The 20,873-nt window shown below is 43.5% G+C and overlaps 1 protein-coding gene across 7 annotated transcripts in view; it reads left to right on the forward strand.

Annotated features, from left to right (window-relative positions):
* Positions 1–20,873, forward strand: part of ebf1a (EBF transcription factor 1a) — a 168,381-nt gene that overhangs the window by 139,161 nt on the left and 8,347 nt on the right. For 5 of the 7 annotated variants that reach the window (XM_056261814.1, XM_056261813.1, XM_056261816.1 and 2 more), the window contains one exon: positions 449–3,593. The exons of the other annotated variants lie outside the window; for them this stretch is intronic. Coding sequence is in view for 2 of the 5 variants with exons in the window: in XM_056261816.1 (XP_056117791.1) it covers positions 449–480 (32 nt within the window). In the remaining 3 variants the exon portion in view is untranslated. Of the gene's footprint in view, positions 1–448; positions 3,594–20,873 lie in introns of those variants that run through there. 7 annotated transcript variants of the gene reach the window in all.

Below are 20,873 nucleotides of genomic sequence, written 5' to 3' on the forward strand. Positions count from 1 at the left end.
AAGTTGAAACACTAAAATTACTAGAAACAAAAGTAAAACTGAACAAATGAAAACCGAATTTAAAAAACAAACAATAACGCTCTTCAAAATTAATCTAAAATTAAAATGAAACTCAAACTATAATTGTGAATAAAAATAACACTGAACTTATTGTAATTTTCAGACATATATTGTGAAGTCAGCACAAAGCAGTACAGTATTTCAAACTCTTTCTTTCTGTCTGTGTGCCAGGTTGACTGTAACACAAGAAAACAGTCTTATTTGTTCATATCGTTTGAATAAGACATGCTCTCCAGATGCTTTCCTTTTGGGATTGTTGCATGACATATGAAACCAAACAATCCCATGTCTTACCCTTCTCTCTCTCTCTCTCTCTCTCTCTCTCTCTCTCTCTCTCTCTCTCTCTCTCTCTCTCTCTCTCTCTCTCTCTCTCTCTTCTCATGACTAGTGATCCCAGGGATGATTGTTCCTCCCATGTAGGGGCTCCTGGGCTGCTGAAGAGGCACATTTGATTTCAGCTCTCAACAGAGAATCTACGGTCTGAGCTGAAGGCAATTTCTGGTGGAGGAGACATGAAAACTGAACTTTTAAAACTCAGGCCTTTTGACAAAGGAATCTCATTTTATGGGAAGAAAGTGTTTGTTTGCTTTTGTTTTTAAGCTAATTTCTGGACTGCTCTATCGAAGGACTTTCCCCCCTGTGTTTTACCCATGCATAAAGGAGGGATGGATTTCTTTTTCATTTTATTCATATTCAATTTGATGAATTCAATGATCACATGCCTTTTTTACAGACTGTATCACACAAACATGACACTTTAGGAGCGGGTGAATCCGTAATGTTCCTGAGAACAGTGACTGGCAACGGCACAGATCTCTGTTAATACTGACCAGTTTTTATACAAACAGGCACATTAGTGCAAAATCCAAATGAGAACATTTAGGCCAACTGCTTGAACACAGAAAAGAAGAGGGGAGGGGTTTTTTTTTTGTCCCAGAGAGAAGCCAACAAATAGTTTGCCATAATCTTGTTTGTTTTCTTACTAAATGAAATAGTAGCGCCATACTCACTTCCCTGTTGTAATTTTTTGTGAAGAGTCATATGAAGCATCTGGGTACCAGCCGGTTTGGATGGCTATGATGTAGGAAAGTTATTTAAGAGTTATTAAATGCTGTCATGCTGTAATGTTTCAATGTCCAGATCCGTCCTCAAAGAGAAGAAAAAGCAACCTAATTACCACAATAAATCAGTATTTATGTCCATGCAAAATATTTGCTGCTAAATAGAGCAGAGATATGCAGTAAACAGATGGACTGAAGGAAAACGCCCTCAGTTGCCATGCCATTTAATAAAAACAACTTTGAATTTTATGTGCTCAAAAAATGTGATGATTTGTTTTCTTTTCTTTTTGTTTTTGCTTCGTCTATGAATGAAATGAAACTGTGATTATATAAATTTTACCGTGTTTGGTTTGCTGTGTTCACGAGTGAAGGATATAGGTTAAATGAAGTGTAAGAGGAATACTATTTCAGAGCCGACTGTTAGAACAACCCGTTTTTTGTTTTTGTGTGTGTGTTTCTTTGGCTTGTTTTGGGGGACATGACTTGAATTAGCAAAGTATTTTCATGTTTAGACAGCACTGTATGAAGAATGCTTTCCAAATGTGTCAAACACCCAACATACAGCAGTTTGATTGGCTAACTTTGCTAGTCGTCTATTTTTGTACATATACTTTCTTTTGCCAAAGTCTTTGTTTTATTTGTATTTATCTCAGAATGGCTTAAGGCAGCTCATAATAACACTGATGATCGGTTCATTTCACAAGTTACACAAAATCCGTCAAACTTCAGCAAATACAAATCAAGGATTCTGGACAAAAAAGAGGGGAGTCTCTGTAAAATATGCATATAAATAATGTATGTATATCCAGATTTTGTATATTCTTTTCTCCCCAACGTTACTTTGATCGTGGAAGGTTTTTAGTGATTATTTGTCCATATGTTCGCTTTCAACACCGGCCTTGTCTTTATTGTCAATGTTTTTGTCTGCATTTAGGTCCATGTTTGTATCATGTAAAGCTTCCAATTTTTTAAGTTCCATTCATAAAAAAGCCATTGTCTATTTTTGTATAATTTGTAAGTTAAAAAGCAATTGTTTTCCTTTTGGAATTTTTAATGTATGGCAAAAAAGTAGCATCTCACATCATTTTTTTTTTTTTTTTTGATTTTTTTTTTTACAAATGATATATATATATATAAATATATAAATGATGAATATATAAATCTATATCTTTTTCTTTAAAGGCTTACAGATCCTGTACTATTGTAATAATATGCATGGGCTCTTCTCTGAGAGTGATGGTTTTATTTTGCGTGTCAAACCTTGGAGGACGTTTTTGATGAAGTTTTAATCTACGTTCTTTTTCTTTCGTCTTTTCTTTATCTGATTATTTATGCCTGCTTATAAATCTGTCTATTCCATTTTCTCTCTCTCACGCTTATCAGTACCAGCAGTATAGATGCCTTAACAATGCAAACCCATAAGCGTACAAGCACTTGTACAGACTTCACAACCACCATCACCAATAACAGTAGCCACAGAGTTCCTTGAGGGATTTCTTTCCGGAAAAAAAGCACAAATCGGTCTGTTTTACCTAAAGCGAGGAGGGTTAAATTAATTATTTGTCCTTTTTCTGTTGTTTGTTTATGAAGGGAAATGAAAGGGAACTTGAAGGAATATAAAGAGAGATTATATGATTCATATTTTATGTGTTGCTGGTGGGATGGGTTGCACTTTCTCATTAATTTAAAGCGAAAGTCTGCCTTTTTTTCATTTGTTTATGTCTGCTGCGTTCACGAGAGGGAGAGAGGCTCAAAGCCATCTTCTACAGTTTCACCGTTCGCTCGGAGGGGACGTTCACTTTAGCTGGAGGTGCATGTGAACCTGCATGTCCTGGGTCGTGGTATGTTGTTCGTGCTGCAGCACTCTGTAAGGTACCGTTCACGTATTTCTCACCCTGAGCAAAGTGACTCAATATCAGAGCACAACGCCTTTCCCCCAGAGCTGACGTGCTGCTGACTCCCAGTCTGTAACGCTGTGTCTAAATCTACTGTCAGCCCAATCGGCCCTCGATGATCGGTCTTCAGGGCTCTTTTATGAATGGTTTAAGTGCTGTCTCCTGTAATGTGTGTCTGCACTCTGCCATCCAACAGAAAATGGCTTTTAATATGCTGATTTGGGGTTTGTGTTGAGGACTTTTTATCAGAAATGACTGAAGATTGAGCTTTCATGATGTTTTTCTTTCCATATGTGGCTGTTACACATTGGTTACTTTGTCAGCAGCTCCATCGCAATGATTAAGAGGACGCAAGACTCGAACCAAAAAGATGGTCTCCTTTTTTTCTGCCTCCTATTCTTTTGTTTGTTTGTTTCTTTTCTTTCTTTTTTTTTGACTGGATACACACTGAACCGTTCTGTTGATAGGAAAACTCAAGACAAAAACTACTGTATAGATTGTTATCATTTTTGATGAAAGCTGTAAAATAACTTTTCAAAGTTCACAATATTAAATTAAAGTTACTTCTTGTCTGTGATTTTTTTTTTGTCTTACTTGAGCTTTTCTTCCAGAAGCAGGTGTTTTGGGGGCATGTTAGGATCATAGACGTAATAAACATAACCCAGCATGTTATTTTTGTGCCATCTTATCGCCAACAGATGTCTGATTGTTTGTTATCTCCGGGGAGCGATCTCTCCTTGGGCCCAGCCCACTTTCCTTCTACCCCAACCCGCCAATTCCCCTTAAAGTAGCACATTTTAATTAGCCCCATTCATTAAATTATTATATACCTGAAAGCATAATGAATGTAGGAAAACATGTTAATGATGGGCTCCTCAATTTATTAATTGAACTGTGCATTGCATTTAATTGACTCATCATTTGCATTTACAGTCATCAGCAAAAATTAATCTCTTTTTTTTTTTACTTTGCATATTTAATTTAAGATGCTCTTGATCTGATTAGCTTGTAAAAGTCACTGACAGGATTCTGCTGACCCGACTGCATGAGGGCAAACTCCACCTCAGCACAGGGCTTGAAAGAGAGCTTCGCATGACCCTGAAACATTAGTGAAATGCAAGTTTGAATCGTTAATATCATTAGCCATTAAATCAAAACACGACCTGTTGTTTCAGTGGGAATCGCTGGTGTTTTAAGGCCTGAATCGTCAGTTGTCTGTTTGTTAAAATAAAGAGAAGACCACAAATGAGCTAAAAGAGTATATTATAATTCTGTAGATTATAATTTATGATGCATCATAAAAATGTTTTGTCATGTAAAAATGTGATTTGTGTGAGGGCATTTAAATTAACTGTTTTATTAATCAAAGCTTTTATATAATGTGAGTGAATAAACCACATTATATTATGCAAAGATTAATTTTGAAATACGTTAGATCAAGTAGGAATAGCTCCTTGAAGTAAAACTAAAAGACTGGCAAAAAAAAAAACTTAAATCATGACAAACTCTCTGAATAGTTTTAACATGTTATTGAATATAGCAATGTTAAAGCTGCAGTCCGTAACTTTTTTGGGTTAAATATTATCCAAAATAATTTTTTTAGCAAGTACATAACCAGCCAGTATACAAAACTATCTGCTTGCCTTAGCTCGATTCAAAGCGGTAAGCTTGTAATAATGTTTTTAATTCCAGTGGTACTGGTGGATTTCCGGGAGATTCGAGCTTGTCTTTGCGTCATTACGTCACATCTGTACACATAAAGAAGAGTCTCGGCTAGTCGGCTATATTGCGTGTGAGGATGTTGGAGGTGGAGATTTATAGCCTTTTCTCACAGCACTTGATATAATTAAACTTATCAATTTGATGGCGGATCCAGAAAGGTTCAATTAAATGTAGTCAATCAATGCTGATGTTGTTAACATTAACAATTTGAGAACAAAGTATAATTTGCACGGTTTGACGTGATATGATAAGCGATCGTTATATGTAATCAGCGCGATTTACTGCAATGCTTTTTTTCCCTTAGTTGGTCAGAACAAAGGTGGATGTTACTTAATTGTTCAGATGACAATTTAGGGTGAACATTTTTATGTTGGTCGTATTTCCAAAAAGTAGAATCTGTGATTCTGAATGACAGTATCCACACCGGCGCGGTGACTGACAGCCTCACAGTCTCCTCAAAACATTGGATTCATCCGCGCTGTGCCGTGCCGAGGTACAACTCAAGTAAAGTTTATAATTCCGCGAATAACTGCAATTAAAGATTTCGAACAGAGATGGCAACAAAGAGGAAAAACTGCGGACTGCAGCTTTAATGTATTTGGTATTTTGGAAGTACACTTGATCTTACGATCATGTCTCAAATGTGCTCATGTGTGATTTTAGAGAACCAACGTACGCACAAAATTGTGCATACGCCTCTCTTCCAGAAGTGAAATTTATAAATCTCAAATGATCTTGAAACTGTGCGCTGCTAAATTGTTTGTCATCAATGCCATTAACATATAACAACGTCCAAATCCTTTACTTGATAATGTTGAGCGGCAAGAATTGCTTAGATTTTCAAATACCTTCAGTACTTCAACTCTCTGCCACAAGTAAAAGTGTGTACTTCTGCTTAGACCCTGAAGTGGCGCTTTAAGCACTTTTCCATGTCAAAGACCATTTTTTATAAATATGAACTTTGCCGTGGATTTTAGCTTTATAAATAAGGCCTTAAATCTGCTACGCTGCTACTGCTTCTGCGGAGTAAGTATGAACTTGCTACTGCTAACAGATATACCAACGCATTCTCATCCTTTGGCGTCATATAGGTGACGCCATATGACATTTCGTCGAAATCTTACGCACATGGCATCCTTTAGCGTCAATATAACACGCACTGTTATGGGTAGGTTTAGGTCTGGGGTATAGGGTACAGTTATGACGCCTTGGGATCTGCGTCTCATATTGACGCTAAACGATGGCATGTGCGTTGGATTTAGACGCGCGTCACCTGTATGACGCCTTGGGTTCTGCGTCTCATATTGATACTAAAGAATGCCATGTGCGTAAGATTTCAACGAAATGTCCAAAGCGTCCAAAGGATGAGAACGGGCTGGATATACAGACACACTGTTGTGAGCATGTAAGACATGTTTCTGCTGCTGCATAAATAGACATACGTAAATTCCATAGCAGATCTAGGCAGGTGGAGCTGGGGAAGGTGGATGGTTTCAGAAGAATTTTGATAGTACATCGCAGGAATATCTTACAGCAATCAATTTAAATGTTGAGGAACCAATCTCATTGGCTGCAGGAGTCCAATCAGCTTGTGACATGCGATAATGATAATTTATAATGATAATAGAGGCCTATAAGTCTGATCTTTGAATTCATTGAATTGTCACCTGGCTCCTAATGTCTCTGTGTTTTAGAGCCGCTAATGATCAGTTTTATGTCAGTATTTTTGTTCAGCCAGTTGCCATATGGAAGTAAGATGGCAGAGCTTTGGATAGCCATTAGCTAATGGATTATTGAGAGACATGGCCACCCCCCTCGCCCCAAACCTTCAGTCCACACCCTGCAGTGAGGCACTTAGCAAACAAAGCCCTCTTTGAACATTAAACATCACAAGTGAAGGATTACTTATGTCCCCTTCTCTCTCTCTCTTTCTCTCTTACTGTGTCTTTTTCTCTCTTTCTGCCACTCTTCTCACTCTCTCTTCGTCACAGATCCCAGGGGAAGACTGTCTGGAAGCTAATGCACAGGAATGAGTGATAGATGACAATTTGAACAGAGGTGTGTGCGCATATCTCTCCACTTGTCATTGTTGACATTCGCTGACAGAAACTCTATAGAGCAAAACAGCCTCTTCCAGTGTTAATGAGTGAGCTGATTATTTTTATATGGCACTTATAAAGCTGACACATCAGAGCATGAGTATTAAGCACCAGAGGAACATTTATATTTCTCAGTGGTTGCCCTTTCAGTTCGCAGTTTCGTGTCATTTAAGTAGCGCCTTGTTTCTCTTAAAATTCATTGGAAGAAATATAAATGGTCACAAATAAAAAAATTGTGCATGGGTGTACAATAAGAGCAATAAAAACAATTTGGATACCAAAGATCAGATAATGTGGAGAGTTTAAATAAAAAAAATTAAAATCATCCATCTATCTATCCATCAATATAATACTACTTTATAATATGAATATTAGTTTGCATATTAATACAAACTACTATATAATACTACTATTATCTAAATCGTATATTAGTAAATAATGTATATAATAATATGAATATATTTAATATATAATATTGTAAACATAGTTTATAAGCATTAGTGCATGCAATTATTAGTCATGCAGGGAATGTTCTTTACTGCACAGATACCTGCTCAAAAACATTTCAGATTATACCTTAAGATAAAGACTAATACATGCAGGATCTACCTCAGCCAAAACCAAATAAATAAATTAATAAATAAAGCAGATCGTCTCCAGCTCTTCCCATGAGCAGGGATAGAGAGGGAGAGGAGAGCTGAAAGGCATCTTTGAGAGGGAAAACAGGGGGTCCCACTGGGGAGTTTGGGGAGAACGGAGAAAAGGAGAAAACAAGGAAAGAGCAAGACAAAGACGGCGAACTGAAAAGAGGAAAAAATTTGAATGAATAAAAAGCCACAAGAGAGAAGGAGAGGACACAATACAGAGAGAAACGGAGAGCGAGCGAGTGAGAGTGTCCTCATAGTCCACAGAGAGACGAGAGAGATGCCAGAGATCAGAGAGGGATGTTCGAACCGATGCGGGAAGACGCCAAAAGAGAGAAGGAAATGCTGCCTGGTACCTGAGCGTGGGGGTACAGGTTGGGGGGGGTGGCCCTCCTGGGAGACGCAGGCCTGTCATCGCAACACAAAAACACTGCAGGCCGAGCCATGGGGATAGTGGGATGTGGGGAATAAGGGGTAGGAGGGGTTGGGACTGTGTTTCAGCCCAGGGGCCTCTTCAGGCACAGAGACACTTCACACACAAGAGGGACACAATAATGCAGCCAATGCAAACTCAAATGTCCTTTACATGACTCCACTGTTGACTCATAAAGGACATGCATTGTCAAAACATTTGGCCCCAAATGATGAGGGACAATTCCCTTTTGGAGGTAGAATTGAATTGGATGCATGGGATTATTATGGTTGTAAAATAGACAGCTTGAAATCATTGTTCACATGTTTTTCAATATGAAGTTTCAGTTTCAAGCATAGGCTACATTACAAAGTCAGTGTTTGTTGTATTTTATTAGCCTATATATTGTTATATACTCTTTTAATAATATCACGTTTATGTTCAAATATTTAATAACAGATCAATCGTTCAAAAAAACACCAGAAGAAGAAGAAGACGTCCGTAACACTGGCAAATCTTATCACAGTTGAGACAACGCAAGTTCATCCGTCAAATCTGAATTAACCGACAGTGTTTTGCGTGCGGACCACACAACTGACCGAGACTCACTGAAAAAACGTAGCCTACTTGTGGCAAAATTTTGGCAAAACGCAAAATACGTACCAATATGTATATCACTGCAGTTTCTAAGAGGCAGTAAAACCGCAAGCACTTTATCATTTTTATACACAATTATGATTACAGGGGCAGATTATGGATTTATAGAGATTGTTTTACACAAATGCGTTCACAGAATGCAATTTTGCAGTTAAAAAACCTAGACACAAGTCAGTGGAATAAAAAAAAAACACAAGGTCTATATATTGAGGTCTATAGAGATGCATTTTTTAAACCTTGAACTTGATACGCTGAAATAGATGCCAGACAAGAACGCAAAAGTCAAACGTGTCTGTCTAGATCACATTTATATTGGAAAAGCAACCCAGTAGAATTAAAAAACACTTTCTCTGAGAATGGCACCTGCTGCGAGAGCCTACAATAGGCCTACGTTCGTTGCCATTCCATTTTTAAACACAAAAATGACCTATGTTGCACTGAATGACATGACAACTAGTTGTTTAGTATGGTTCTTCTATTCACAGTACATTAACAAAAAAAAAAAGACTGTTAAATTATTGAATTCTGTTGTCACTCTCGTAAATAACTGAACTGTGTGAACGGAACCATACAGGACTGTCAACAGTAGCTATTCTGCTGCTGTGTGAACGTGGTTATAGACTATGACTGTTTACATCATTTTAGAGTGTTTATTGCCATTTTCATTTAAGGCTTTCTATGTAAGTCCTAATATAACAATGACTAGAGAGAGGTTATAAAATGTATTTTTCTCTAGGTTAATATTTTAAAGTCATATTCGTATTGATGCATGTTTGTCTATAATGGCCAATTCTGATATAGGCTTGATTTGCAAAAGCCTTTCAGATTTTTTTGCATTGTAGACAGTTCCCTCTAGACATGACAGGAGATTTACTACTATTAACATGCTCTCGGATAAAGGGCAAAAGCATAAATCAGGATTTACTTCATATTCTGCACATCAGAGAGTCCATCTTTAGCAGTTTGAAGTCTGAGTCGCATGCTCCACTGCATCACCTATGGGCGTATAGGTGCAGGACATGTTGCAAGAATTTGTGATGTAATCTGTGTAGTTTTATACATTTTAAGAAATAATCCACCCAATAAGGAAAATGATGTCATCATGTAGGCTACTCACCGACTTTTAAAGAATGTACTGGTCTCGCTTCTGCATATTATTGCAATAAATGCAGGCAGAAGCTTTCAAGCTCTTCTGAAGTCATATGATAGATTTGTTTGAGAAATAAACCGAAATGTACAGATTAACTTCCCCTAAACTTCTGCTCCTCCACTGCAACAAGATCATTGAGTAACCCAAGAGCTGGATCAGTCTAATTTGCAAAAGAAACTTGAAGGGGCCATTCACACAGAACGCTGCTTTTCCATTCTTTTCAACGCAAGTATGCGCTAGACGTGTTTGATCCTTGTGCTCACGTTGACGATCATCTACGGTCAACTATCACGATTTTTACATGTTTTTGAAAGAAGTCTCTTATGCTCACCAACAGTCATTTTGTGAATTAGCCTATTGTTACAATTTTAAATAACTTTTTAACATTGTAATTGAAAAATATAAATAATTCCTGTGATGGCAAATCTAAATCTCCAGTCTTCAGTGTTGATCCATCAAAAATCATTCTAATCTGCTGATTTGCTGCCCAAGAAACATTTCTTTTCAATGTTGAAGAAAGTTGAGTTGCTTTTAATTTTTTTTTGTTTTGTTTTTTTAAAGAAATGAAAGATGTTAAATTAAAGAAGTTAAACCCAAATTTTGAACAGTAGTGTATGTCTTATGGTCTTACGAAAGACTTAAACAAGTATATTGAAGCACCAAAATATTCAATGATTAGGCCTATATAACCAACCAAGACTTGCAATCTAATTTGCTTATGTTCTGATTCAGGCATTTAATGAGAGCTTTTCCAGTCTTTTATCTTTACTTTTCATATTCTTTAACATTTACTGATCTGGTACTGGCTAGTAAAGGGCAGTCTATGGCTAATGCTATAGTGATTGTAACTCTACCGCTTTAATTTTACTCACAGTCTCTGTGTCATACAATGCAAAAGGTGCAATCCTACTGCACAGAAATGCATTGGTGGCACTGTCCATTTAACACTGTTTTACCTAAGCTGCACTGCAGGGCTTTGATGTAAGTTTCACCTTAATCAGAACACCCACAGTAGGTGAACCCGAATGTGCTGTGGCCGGGGCTCGCGGTGGCGCTTGTTGTGTTTGATATTTATTCTAATTGCTGCGGGTAATTTGCTGTGAGTAGGACTAATGAGAGGGTCGGAGGGACCTAATGGATGACGGAGGCTGCATTTAGCCGTTTAGATATCACAGGTGGCACCACAGAGAATGAGGCAACGTGAACTCTGTTAGACAAACCTGCATATATTACTGTTCGTTTGATTGCTCTGGCTATTCTCACCTCCTGCTGCGGCTGCCAATTGGCTGTGATTCAGTAAATTGACTGCAGAGTGGCAGAGGAGTGAGATAGCTGAATTATGAATGTGGAGCCATTAGTACAGGTATCGGTGTGTTTAGCTGTTTATTCCACGACGGTAATTATTTATCACAATGTGTGGTTATGATTACAACTTCATAAAGGAGATAAATGGACAGGGACACCACGATAAATCCACAAAGCTAACAGAGCATGTGCATTTACAGGAGTGCATTACACATTGGCGATCTTTGGCTTTTCTGATAACTGATCGATCTAAGTGACCTCTTATAACCCTCATCAACTAAACATATTCCATAACAGCTACATGTGATGACAGAACTCTTAAAGGGACAGGTCACCCAAAAATAAAAAAAAATGTCATCGTTTTCTCTGACTTTCTTTTTTTGCATAACACAAAAGCAGGTATTTTGAAGAATGTTTTTAACCACAATGAAAGTCAATGGGGTCCAAAACTTCACTAAATCCCATTGGCTAATTGAAAACCAGTGGTTCCCAAACTGAAGGCCACGGCAAGGCTAAGGGATAGTGTGCAGTCAGCAGATTTATGCAAAAGAAACCTCTCCGGGGTGATTCAAAACCCCACTTCAAAATGATCCCGCTACTTTCCAAATAAGTAGATAACTGAACACAAAATATTAATTTGACATATTTTATACCTAGAAGAATCAGAATTGAGGATTGCAGGGAGCCGTAAAAAAATAAATAAATGAATGATGCATAGTTCTGCACTAAGCATGGACAAGTTTGTGAAAGGACTGCCAGTGCCAGGTAAATGTAAAGCAGGCGATGAATCTGCTTTAAACGTCACACCAAACACCTGTAGCAAATAGAACCCATTATAATCAGTGAGGCTGCCTACCCCGGGAGCGGCGCTGTGCGATACCACATAATTTCTGACAGTAAACTGATGCCCGTTATATTTCTGACGTACGTACTCCAAGCGCTCACTCAACTTCTGACACCCAGGACAAATGGATTTGCAACATTCGCTTTGTCACGTCCAGTGTAGACAACCCCCATACAAGAAAATATATGACTGAAGCGTATCTCGCCCTCATATACACCAGTACAACAGTGGGTAATGAAGAGAGACCAGTGTATGTGCTTCTGAGAGAATGAACTGTTGTCGCACTGTATTAATTATAATGCTTTAAATAAATCTTATAGGATTTTGCTAACAAAGTCATGTCTGAGAGCGTCTTTATGTGGGTGCATGGAGGCGAGGGGCTTCAAAATATGTTTCTCTTCAAAAGGGAACCACTGTATAAACCAATAAAACACAGAGACATCCATAATGACTGAATTCTCATGAGAGAACTATCCTTTTAAACTTAGACAAAAATTTTTTACTTGTGTCCTGTCCGATCCTTATGCTTGAGCGTCCCAATTGAGTACTATTTTGGCAAAAGTAATTATCACTGTCGTGTATAGCACTGATTCTGTGTGACATTTGGACATGGAGCAAATCAGCTCTTGATTTGTTCTTAATGGGGTCAGAATGGAAGCTTGTTCATTTGACAGGGTTCTCCATTGACAGAGACACATTGATTGATGCTTTGTAGTGATTTCCCGTGTTATATATTCTTTTATTTTAATTACGTTTCCCAAGCATCATTAAGTGCCATTATACTATAATGACAGAACTGCAGAGTCACAAGACAAGCTAATTGGTGATTAATGTTGTGTATCAGTGATGGAAGATTTGCAATTTAATGAAACAGTTCTGTATTTAAATGCTGAATTCGTGATTCTGTCTATCTATCTACGAACCATGACATCAAGACAAAACATGCCCCAGCTGTTCTTGTATCAATATACAAAACTTTGCAAAAGGAATTATGGTTTATTAAAGCGGGCCGGTTTTCGTTGTTTTATAAATATGGTGAGAGGAAAATAAATGTGCGCGTTTGTTTTCTCTTCCTCGTTGCCCCTGTTTCTCTCTGTCTCTCTGTCTTTTTTGCATCTTTACACAGGCCTCATAGTTTACATGTCCGTCCATCCATCTCCGCTTCATGTATGTGTGTGTATGTGATTGTGAAATATCTATCTTTCCATCCACACATCCATCCTCGCCACCACCCCCGTGCTCCTTCTTGGCGCGTTCATACCCCGCTCCTGGCTCATCTCCTCTGGGCTGGAGGGCTTGTGAAAGCCTCCTGTTTACAGGCCCTGTTGCCCACTAAAATCAGCTACAGATTCCCATTAATTTCTGCTTGTTGCTGTTGTACCCCAGCCAATGAAACGGTGTGTGACCACCGCACAGCCCTATCCACTTTGGAGCGGAGGCTGCCAAGGCGCCGTTTAACCCTGTGTGCTGGAGAGGGCAGGCACATATAACTCTTCCTAATGTATTGTCCCTCGTATGGGCTTCGACAGCCCCTTCTACTTGTGCGGCGCTATTCATTACCGCTAATTTGACGTGTTTACGGCCTGCCTTCCTTATATTAGATACTTAAAGGAATCGATTGGGCTTAAATCGAAACACCTACAGCCGCACAAACATGTCAATACGGAGATGAGTGCTTAATCTCAAGGACCAAGGAACTTATGTCCGGGGGGAGGAAACTCTGCAGATCTAATTTATGTACGTATCCCAATTACGATCAAGTGTGTGTTAGTGTGTTGAAGAAGCTCTTGCTCGTGTCCTCAGGGCATATACAGTTCTGTACTGTTTCGAGGTAATGCCTTCCAGTTTGTCCGCATGCACAGTGTGATATGGACCTTTTTGTGAATGAGTTCATCTGCGGGGAGGGAGATAGGATAATGGGGATTCTCCATGACTTTGGAGCTCTGGGAATCATTATATGAGGACATGAATTTGGCACTTCGTAACCTCAGTAAACAGCGAGGTGCGATATAGTCGCTGTGTGCTTGTTTATTTGTGTGTCCGTGTGTATATGTGTGCATAACGGAGAGAAGGTGAGAATAATACAACTGTTATTATCACACACTAGAGCTATTATCTGTTAGGTCACTGACAGATTTTAAACACACATGCAGGTAACCCTGACACAAAGAAGGGCCTAAAATATAATGAAAAAGGTGGGAAAATATGATATGGAACACCCACGGCTATTATGGAGGAATAGCAGTCTGTGTGTGGTGTAGTGTTGCCTCAAACTTGTCTAATGGCTTCCAGACCTGCAGGTCAACTGCGTGTTTCTCCATCATTCTGACGTCTTGGCTGTACTATTGGGCTCAATCTAATCATGGTGCCCAAATGCCCTGCGGGCTTTACAGTGTGCTGTTGATGCCCTTCACCTTTATTCTGAGTTCCAATGAGCAGGAAGCCAGGTTCGAGTCTCACAGGCACTAGTACAGTTGTAAAACTACATACTCGTCGCCACGCTGCTGTTTGGCACTTTTTTGTGGACCGTTCGTTGGATTTTTTCGTCTTGGAGTAAATGGTGAGGGAAAATGGTGCCAAAATGAGCCGATTTTACATGGTTTATGGATTTATTTTCATCAAAATGATGATAAACGTTAGATTCTTTCCACCACCGATTCACAGCATGAGGAAACTGCTCAGAAAGGCAAACACTCTGAGCTGAGTTTTATAATGAACTCGAGGGCAGTAACTCTTCCACCTACCCCCACCCCCGAGGCCAAGCTCTCTGTAGCCCACTTCCATTCTGTGTTTTTCTTCTTCATTCTTTCTTTTTTGGCTGGGTGGGGGGCATCCAGAGGAAGCAAAAAAATGGAGAGCGCAGCACATATTTCAGATTAATGAAGTTTGGACACTCCTCGCGTTCCAACATGAGAAAGAGAGAGAGAGAGAGAGAGAGAGAGAGAGAGAGAGAGAGAGAGAGAGAGAGAGAGAGAGAGAGAGAGAGAGAGAGAGAGAAATCCTCATCTGTAAATAATTAGACCTTTTTTTTTTGTCGTCCTCTTAGTATTAACGCAACATGACAGCTTGTAAGCATTTTTGTGCCATATTTCAAAGTTATGGTTTATAAACATCTGGTGAAGCTCTCTCTTGCGCACTCTTGGGAAAAGGGGATCTTTTTTCCACATTGCGCTCTGTTTGTATTGGGCTCAGGAAGGTGAGAAAGTCCAGCGATGTAAGAGGCCGTTGTTCTGCTCTGGATAGAGAGATGGAGCAGGGGGCATTGGGTGGGAGGCAGGTATGAAACACTCTGGCCTCTCTCAGACCTACAGCTTCCTCAAAGAGCCTGTAACAAGCTGCCACACGCACATTAACAGCCACGCTAAATGCCCCCAGCAATCCTGAGCTTAGCCAAGCCACTGTGTCGTATGAAGCAGTCATCTGTCATTCTGCCTCTCTATCTTTCCTCACTTTTTTTGGATTCATTAAAAATAAATAGATTGCGTAACAGTTCACGCAGATGCATTGTTGCGCCAATACAGATGGAATATCGTACTCTCTGATTGAGTTTCCTTCAGTAAAGAATGGATGAACAGTTATTTTTACTGACTCAAAAGTGCAACCAGTGTAGTTTGATTCCTGAACAAATGGCTCTTATGAGCTGGTTCTTATGGTACATCAAAACACTGTAGTCCGTGTCCCGTACGAATAACTCTAACAAGTCAGTTCTCTTACGAGAGGTTCTCTCGTATTGCGTAAGTTTAGCTTATGCTACGAGAAATATTCATCTTCTTGAGATATTGAAGCCAAAAAATTATCCTTAATTTTGTATTCATTGTCAACGCAGTGCAGCAGCTAGCAGACCTAGAGCAGGCAGTCTTGCGTGCTCATTGGCTGCCCTGCGGGCATCTGCTGCAGCCTACCAGTGAGCCCCGCGTGACGTCACGCCCAATGAAGGGCGCCCGCGCCTTCATAGCGTCATAGCCCGCCAGAATGGGCGTGGCTTAGCGGATAAAAGAAGGGGCTGTAGGCTGAATTCCCTGATTTTCGTCTCTTCAGCGAAGCCCTTCGCATCGCTGGATCTGAAAGAAGCCGCCGCCGCTGTCGAACAGCGAACAGCCAGCTTAGGACAGCGCTGAGGAAGCCGGCCGCGTCGCCACCTTCAGCCATCCGTGCGAGCTACGCTATCCGGCGAGGTATCCTTTTTACTCTGTTTGTATTCTCTTTTAGCACATTACTCCTAAAAGAGCAGCGAGCGTCTTTTTCAAGATGCCTCGCACTTCCTGTGGCTTGTGCAGGGCCCCGCTCAGCGTCGGAGACCGCCACGTGATCTGCGCTCTCTGCCTGGGTCAGGAACACGCAGAGCTCGCCCTCGCATCCGGGGGCTGTGAGTTCTGTGAAGCGCTTCCGCTGTCGACCCTGCCGGCTCGACTCGAAGCCTTCAACCCGGAAGCAGTCACTCCGCCCTTTGTGGGACCGCGCAAAAAGATGCGCCGTTCCCAGAGACAGCCGGAACCCGTGGCCACAGAGACACGCTCGCCGGAGAACCTCCCTCGAGCCTCGCTCTCGCCTTCCCCGCCTCCCTTCACCGTCGCGCAGCTGCCGCTCACGAGCCTCACTGCCGTCGCGTCTGAGGAGGAGGCCGAAGGACACGCCACGAGAGACTGCTGCTCCATCCTGGCATCGGATAGCGAGGAATGGTCGCTAAACTCCGCCTCCTCGACGATCCAGGAATCCGGCCGTACCCGCGCTGGAGCTGATGCAGAGCTGATGCGTCTGCTGACGCAGGCGGTTGACCGACTCGGGCTCGAGTGGTCGCTGCCGAAGGAACCCGCGCCGAACAGGCACGACGGATGTTTCCTGCAAAGTCGCCGCCGTTCAGCCCCACCAAGCAGGCCCGCTCCGTTCCTCCCAGAGCTTCACACGGAGTTGACAAAGTCGTGGAACACACCCTTCTCTTCGAGGCTTCAGTCTCAGACCTCCGCGTCGCTCTCCCAAGTGGACGGCGCCCGAGAGAGGATACACGGCTATTCCTCCTGTGGAAGAGACGGTCGCAGCGCACCTTTGTCCGCCCTCCGCGAGATGGCGGTCAAGGTCAGCCCTCCCGTCCAAAGCATGCAGAGCCACGTCCGCCTTGGTCGGCCGCGCATACGCCGCCTCCGGCCAGGCCGCGTCTGCTCTCCACTCCATGACTGTTTTACAAATCCTGCAAGCCGACCTCCTCCGTGAATGGGACGAGAAGGGCCAGGACCCAGCTGCGGTTACAGATCTGAGAGGCGCGATGGATCTCTCTCTCCGCGCCACCAAGACCGCAGCTCAAGCCATCGGACGAGCCATGGCCGCGTTGACTGTGACAGAGAGGCACCTCTGGTTAACGCTCGCGGATATGAGGAAGGCTGAGCGCGCCACCTTCCTGATCGCGTCGCTCTCCCCTATTGGTCTCTTCAGCCCAGCGGTGAACGGAATCGTTGACCGTTTTTCTGAGGTACAGAAGACCACGCAGGCCATGAACCTCTTCCTGCCGCGACGCTCAAGCTCCGCCGCAGGCCGCTCTCGCGAGGGACAGAGCCAGCCTCCGGTGCGAACCAGCACCCAGCGTCCAGCACAGCCTCAGCCTTCGCAGCGACGCCAGGGCGGCCGCCCTAGGTCGCGCTCTGACAGCCGTCACAGACCGCCGCCCCCCAGAGGGCCTCGGCAAAAGATCACGCTGAAGTCTGAGCACGCGAAGCCGTCCTAACCAAGAGAGAGAAAAGACGCGCGCGTCCCGCTGCGGCTGGACCGCCGTCAAAGGTTATTTCCCTGACAGTGCCCTTCAAACAGGCTACTGCAGTGGTTCATTCGGCAGCCAACGAGCCGGTTCATTTACCCTCTCGCCTGCACACAAACACCGTTTTCACGGCGACCCAGAGAAATCTCAAAAAGAGTATAATGTCTGGTCCGGCTCACGCCGTTGGTGTTTTAAGTGTAGTGAAAGTGCCCACGCCCCAGTGTTCACCCCTACACACAAGCACATCAAATCTCGTGTCACTCACAGAGCACACTCTAACAAAGCGCAGAAAAGCCGCTCGAGTGTTGAATATAAGAAATGTGTCCACAGGTCTGTGCCCACTATCTGTCCGCTCTGTTACACGGTCAATAAAACAGGTTATGAATGTAAGTCTCGTGCCCGCCGGAGAGCGTTCACGCTTACTAACACACACCTCCCCCCGGGCGCCGCCCGCGCGTTCAAATGTTATCACAAACGCAGGGCATTGATAAGACGCTCCCCATCCGTTATGATCGGGGCATCAAATACACTTGTAAGTCTCATGCCCGCGCACACGCGCTCACGCTTACAGAAAGCTTTTCCGCCCAAAGCACTGCTCTCGCGTCAAAAAGTGAGAATAAAATGCTCCCCATCCCTTATGATTGAGACACCTCACATAAATCAGACGGTCTCGGCTTTCAGTGAGCAGCCATTGCCCAGAACCGAGAGCGCGCGGCGGCGATGGCGGCGATCTGAACCCGGAGGCCATTCGCCCCCTAGCAGCTCACATAGCTGCGTGGGAAACTATCCCAGGGATTTCAGAATGGGTTCTGAGCACAATAAAGCAGGGCTATACACTTCAATTCATTCGCCGTCCCCCGCGCTTTCGAGCCCGTACCGCGACGATAGTGAATGCGGAAGTAGCACAGCTACTTCACGCAGAAATAGCAAAACTGCTGTGCAAAGGGGCTATAGAAAAAGTACCGCCTTCTCTGAGCGAGTCAGGCTTTTACAGCCGATATTTTCTCGTACCCAAGAAGGACGGAGCTTTCAGACCTAGATCTGAGACATTTGAACAAAGTGCTTGCAAAAAGACCGTTCAAAATGCTTACGACCAGAAAAATCCTCGCGCACGTTCGCCCGAGGGACTGGTTTATTTCTTTAGATCTGAAGGATGCCTATTTTCAGATTCAGATATTACCCCGTCACAGGCAATTTTTGAGATTCGCCTTCGACGGTCAGATATATCAATACACCGTCCTGCCGTTCGGCCTGTCTCTAGCACCCCGTACATTTACGAAGTGACGATTGGCTGATATTGGCACAGTCAGAGACGGAGCTGTTATCTCACAGAACAGTGCTTCTCAGTCACCTGGAAAGCTTGGGTCTCACGGTCAACTGGACCAAGAGCTCATTAATGCCCAGTCAGTCAATTTCCTTTTTAGGAATAGAACTGAATTCTGTGGCCATGACGGCTCGTTTGTCGACACAGCGCCACGCCGTGTTCGCCGCCTAGCCGCGTCTTTCCAGAAGAGCAGCTTTCTCCCTTTGAAAACGTTTCAAAGGATGCTGGGCTGTATGGCTTCAGCGGCAGCGGTGCTCCAGTTGGGCCTACTGCGCATGTGCCCGCTCCAACGCTGGTTGAATGCTTGCGCGTCTCGCCGAGCCTGGGTTTCTGGCGGCCAGAAAATCAGAGTGACTCAGACCTGCATAGCGGCTCTGCAGCCCTGGTTAGTAGCCGACTGGTACCAGCAGGGGGTGATGATGGGAACCATCATCACCATCATCGTCCAACTCGGGTTGGGGCGTGCTGTTCGAGGGCAGACCGGCCTTTGGCCAGTGGTCAGACCAAGAGAAGTGTTTTCACATAAACTGTCTGGAAATGATAGCGGTCGAGAACGCGCTGAAGCGCTTCCTCCCGTTCATACAGAACCAACATGTTCTCGTCCGCTCGGACAACATGTCTGTGGTTTCCTATGTAAACCGTCAGGGCGGTGTCAGATCCAAAAACCTCTGCAATCTGACGGAACGCATCCTTATTTGGTCCCAGATGCACCTGCGCTCGCTGAGGGCGGCGCATGTGCCTGGCCATTTGAACGACGGCCCAGACAAACTGTCCAGGGACAACGTTTCCCCAGGGGAATGGTCCCTGCACCCCCAAACAGTCCAGAAACTGTGGCGCCTATTCGGCAGAGCGGAAGTCGACCTATTTGCGTCAAAAGACAATGCTCATTGCCCGATGTTCTTTTCGAAGAACAAGGATGTGCTGGCCCAGGTCTGGCCCAGCCTCCCACTGTATGCTTTCCCTCCGGTCTCCCTGTTACCACAGGTGATCAAGAGAATCAGGGAAACGCGCCACTCGGTGCTCCTCATAGCTCCGCACTGGGAGAATCAGAATTGGTTCACGGAACTAGCACGGCTGTCACATGCAGCTCCGTGGCCTATTCCGGTGAGGGCAGATCTCCTCTCTCAGGCTCGCGGCTCGATCTGGCATCCCCATCCAGAGCGCTGGTCTCTGCACGCATGGTTGATCAACGGGTACTCGTTGCCCTGCCAGAAAGAGTGATGAACACGATCATGCAGTCTAGAGCTCCTTCCACGAGAAGGCTCTACGCGTCTAAATGGTCGGTGTTCTCCAAGTGGTGCACCGATAGAGATCTGGACCCGCGGACGTGCGAGGTTGCGCATCTGCTCACTTTCCTACAAGAGCTGATGGATAAAGGGAGGTCCCCATCCACGCTCAAAGTTTATGTGGCGGCCGTGGCGGCGTTCGCAGAATCGACGCACGGCCAGTCACTGGGAAGACATGAGCTGGTCATCCGCTTCCTTAGGGGAGCTAGAAGGATGAATCCGCCGCACCCCCCGTCGGTTCCTATGTGGGATCTTTCCTTGGTCCTCGAGGCCCTGAAAGCCTTCCCATTTGAGCCACTAGACTCCGTGGAGTTAAAATACCTATCACTAAAAAACGTTTTTTCTGACCACGCTGTCATCAGTCAAACGTGTGGGGGACCTGCACGCGCTGTCAATCAGCGCGACATGTCTTGAGTTCGGGCCGAATGACTCTAAAGTCATCCTCAAACCTAGACATGGCTATGTTCCAAAAGTGATGGGCACTCCTTTGAGAGCGCAAGTCATTTCACTGTCGGCTCTGCCAGCGTCAGACAGTGAGACAGACGTGAATCTCCTTTGCCCGGTCAGGGCGCTGAGGTTTTACACTACGCGCTCCGCCTCTTTCAGGCGCACGGAGCAGCTGTTTGTTTCGTTTGGTGGGCGCACCAAAGGTCTCGCTGCCTCGAAAC

The sequence above is a fragment of the Rhinichthys klamathensis genome, unplaced genomic scaffold (genome assembly GCF_029890125.1).
Source record: "Rhinichthys klamathensis goyatoka isolate OS25496 unplaced genomic scaffold, OSU_Roscu_1.1 h1tg000186l_1, whole genome shotgun sequence".
Lineage (NCBI taxonomy): Eukaryota > Metazoa > Chordata > Actinopteri > Cypriniformes > Leuciscidae > Rhinichthys > Rhinichthys klamathensis.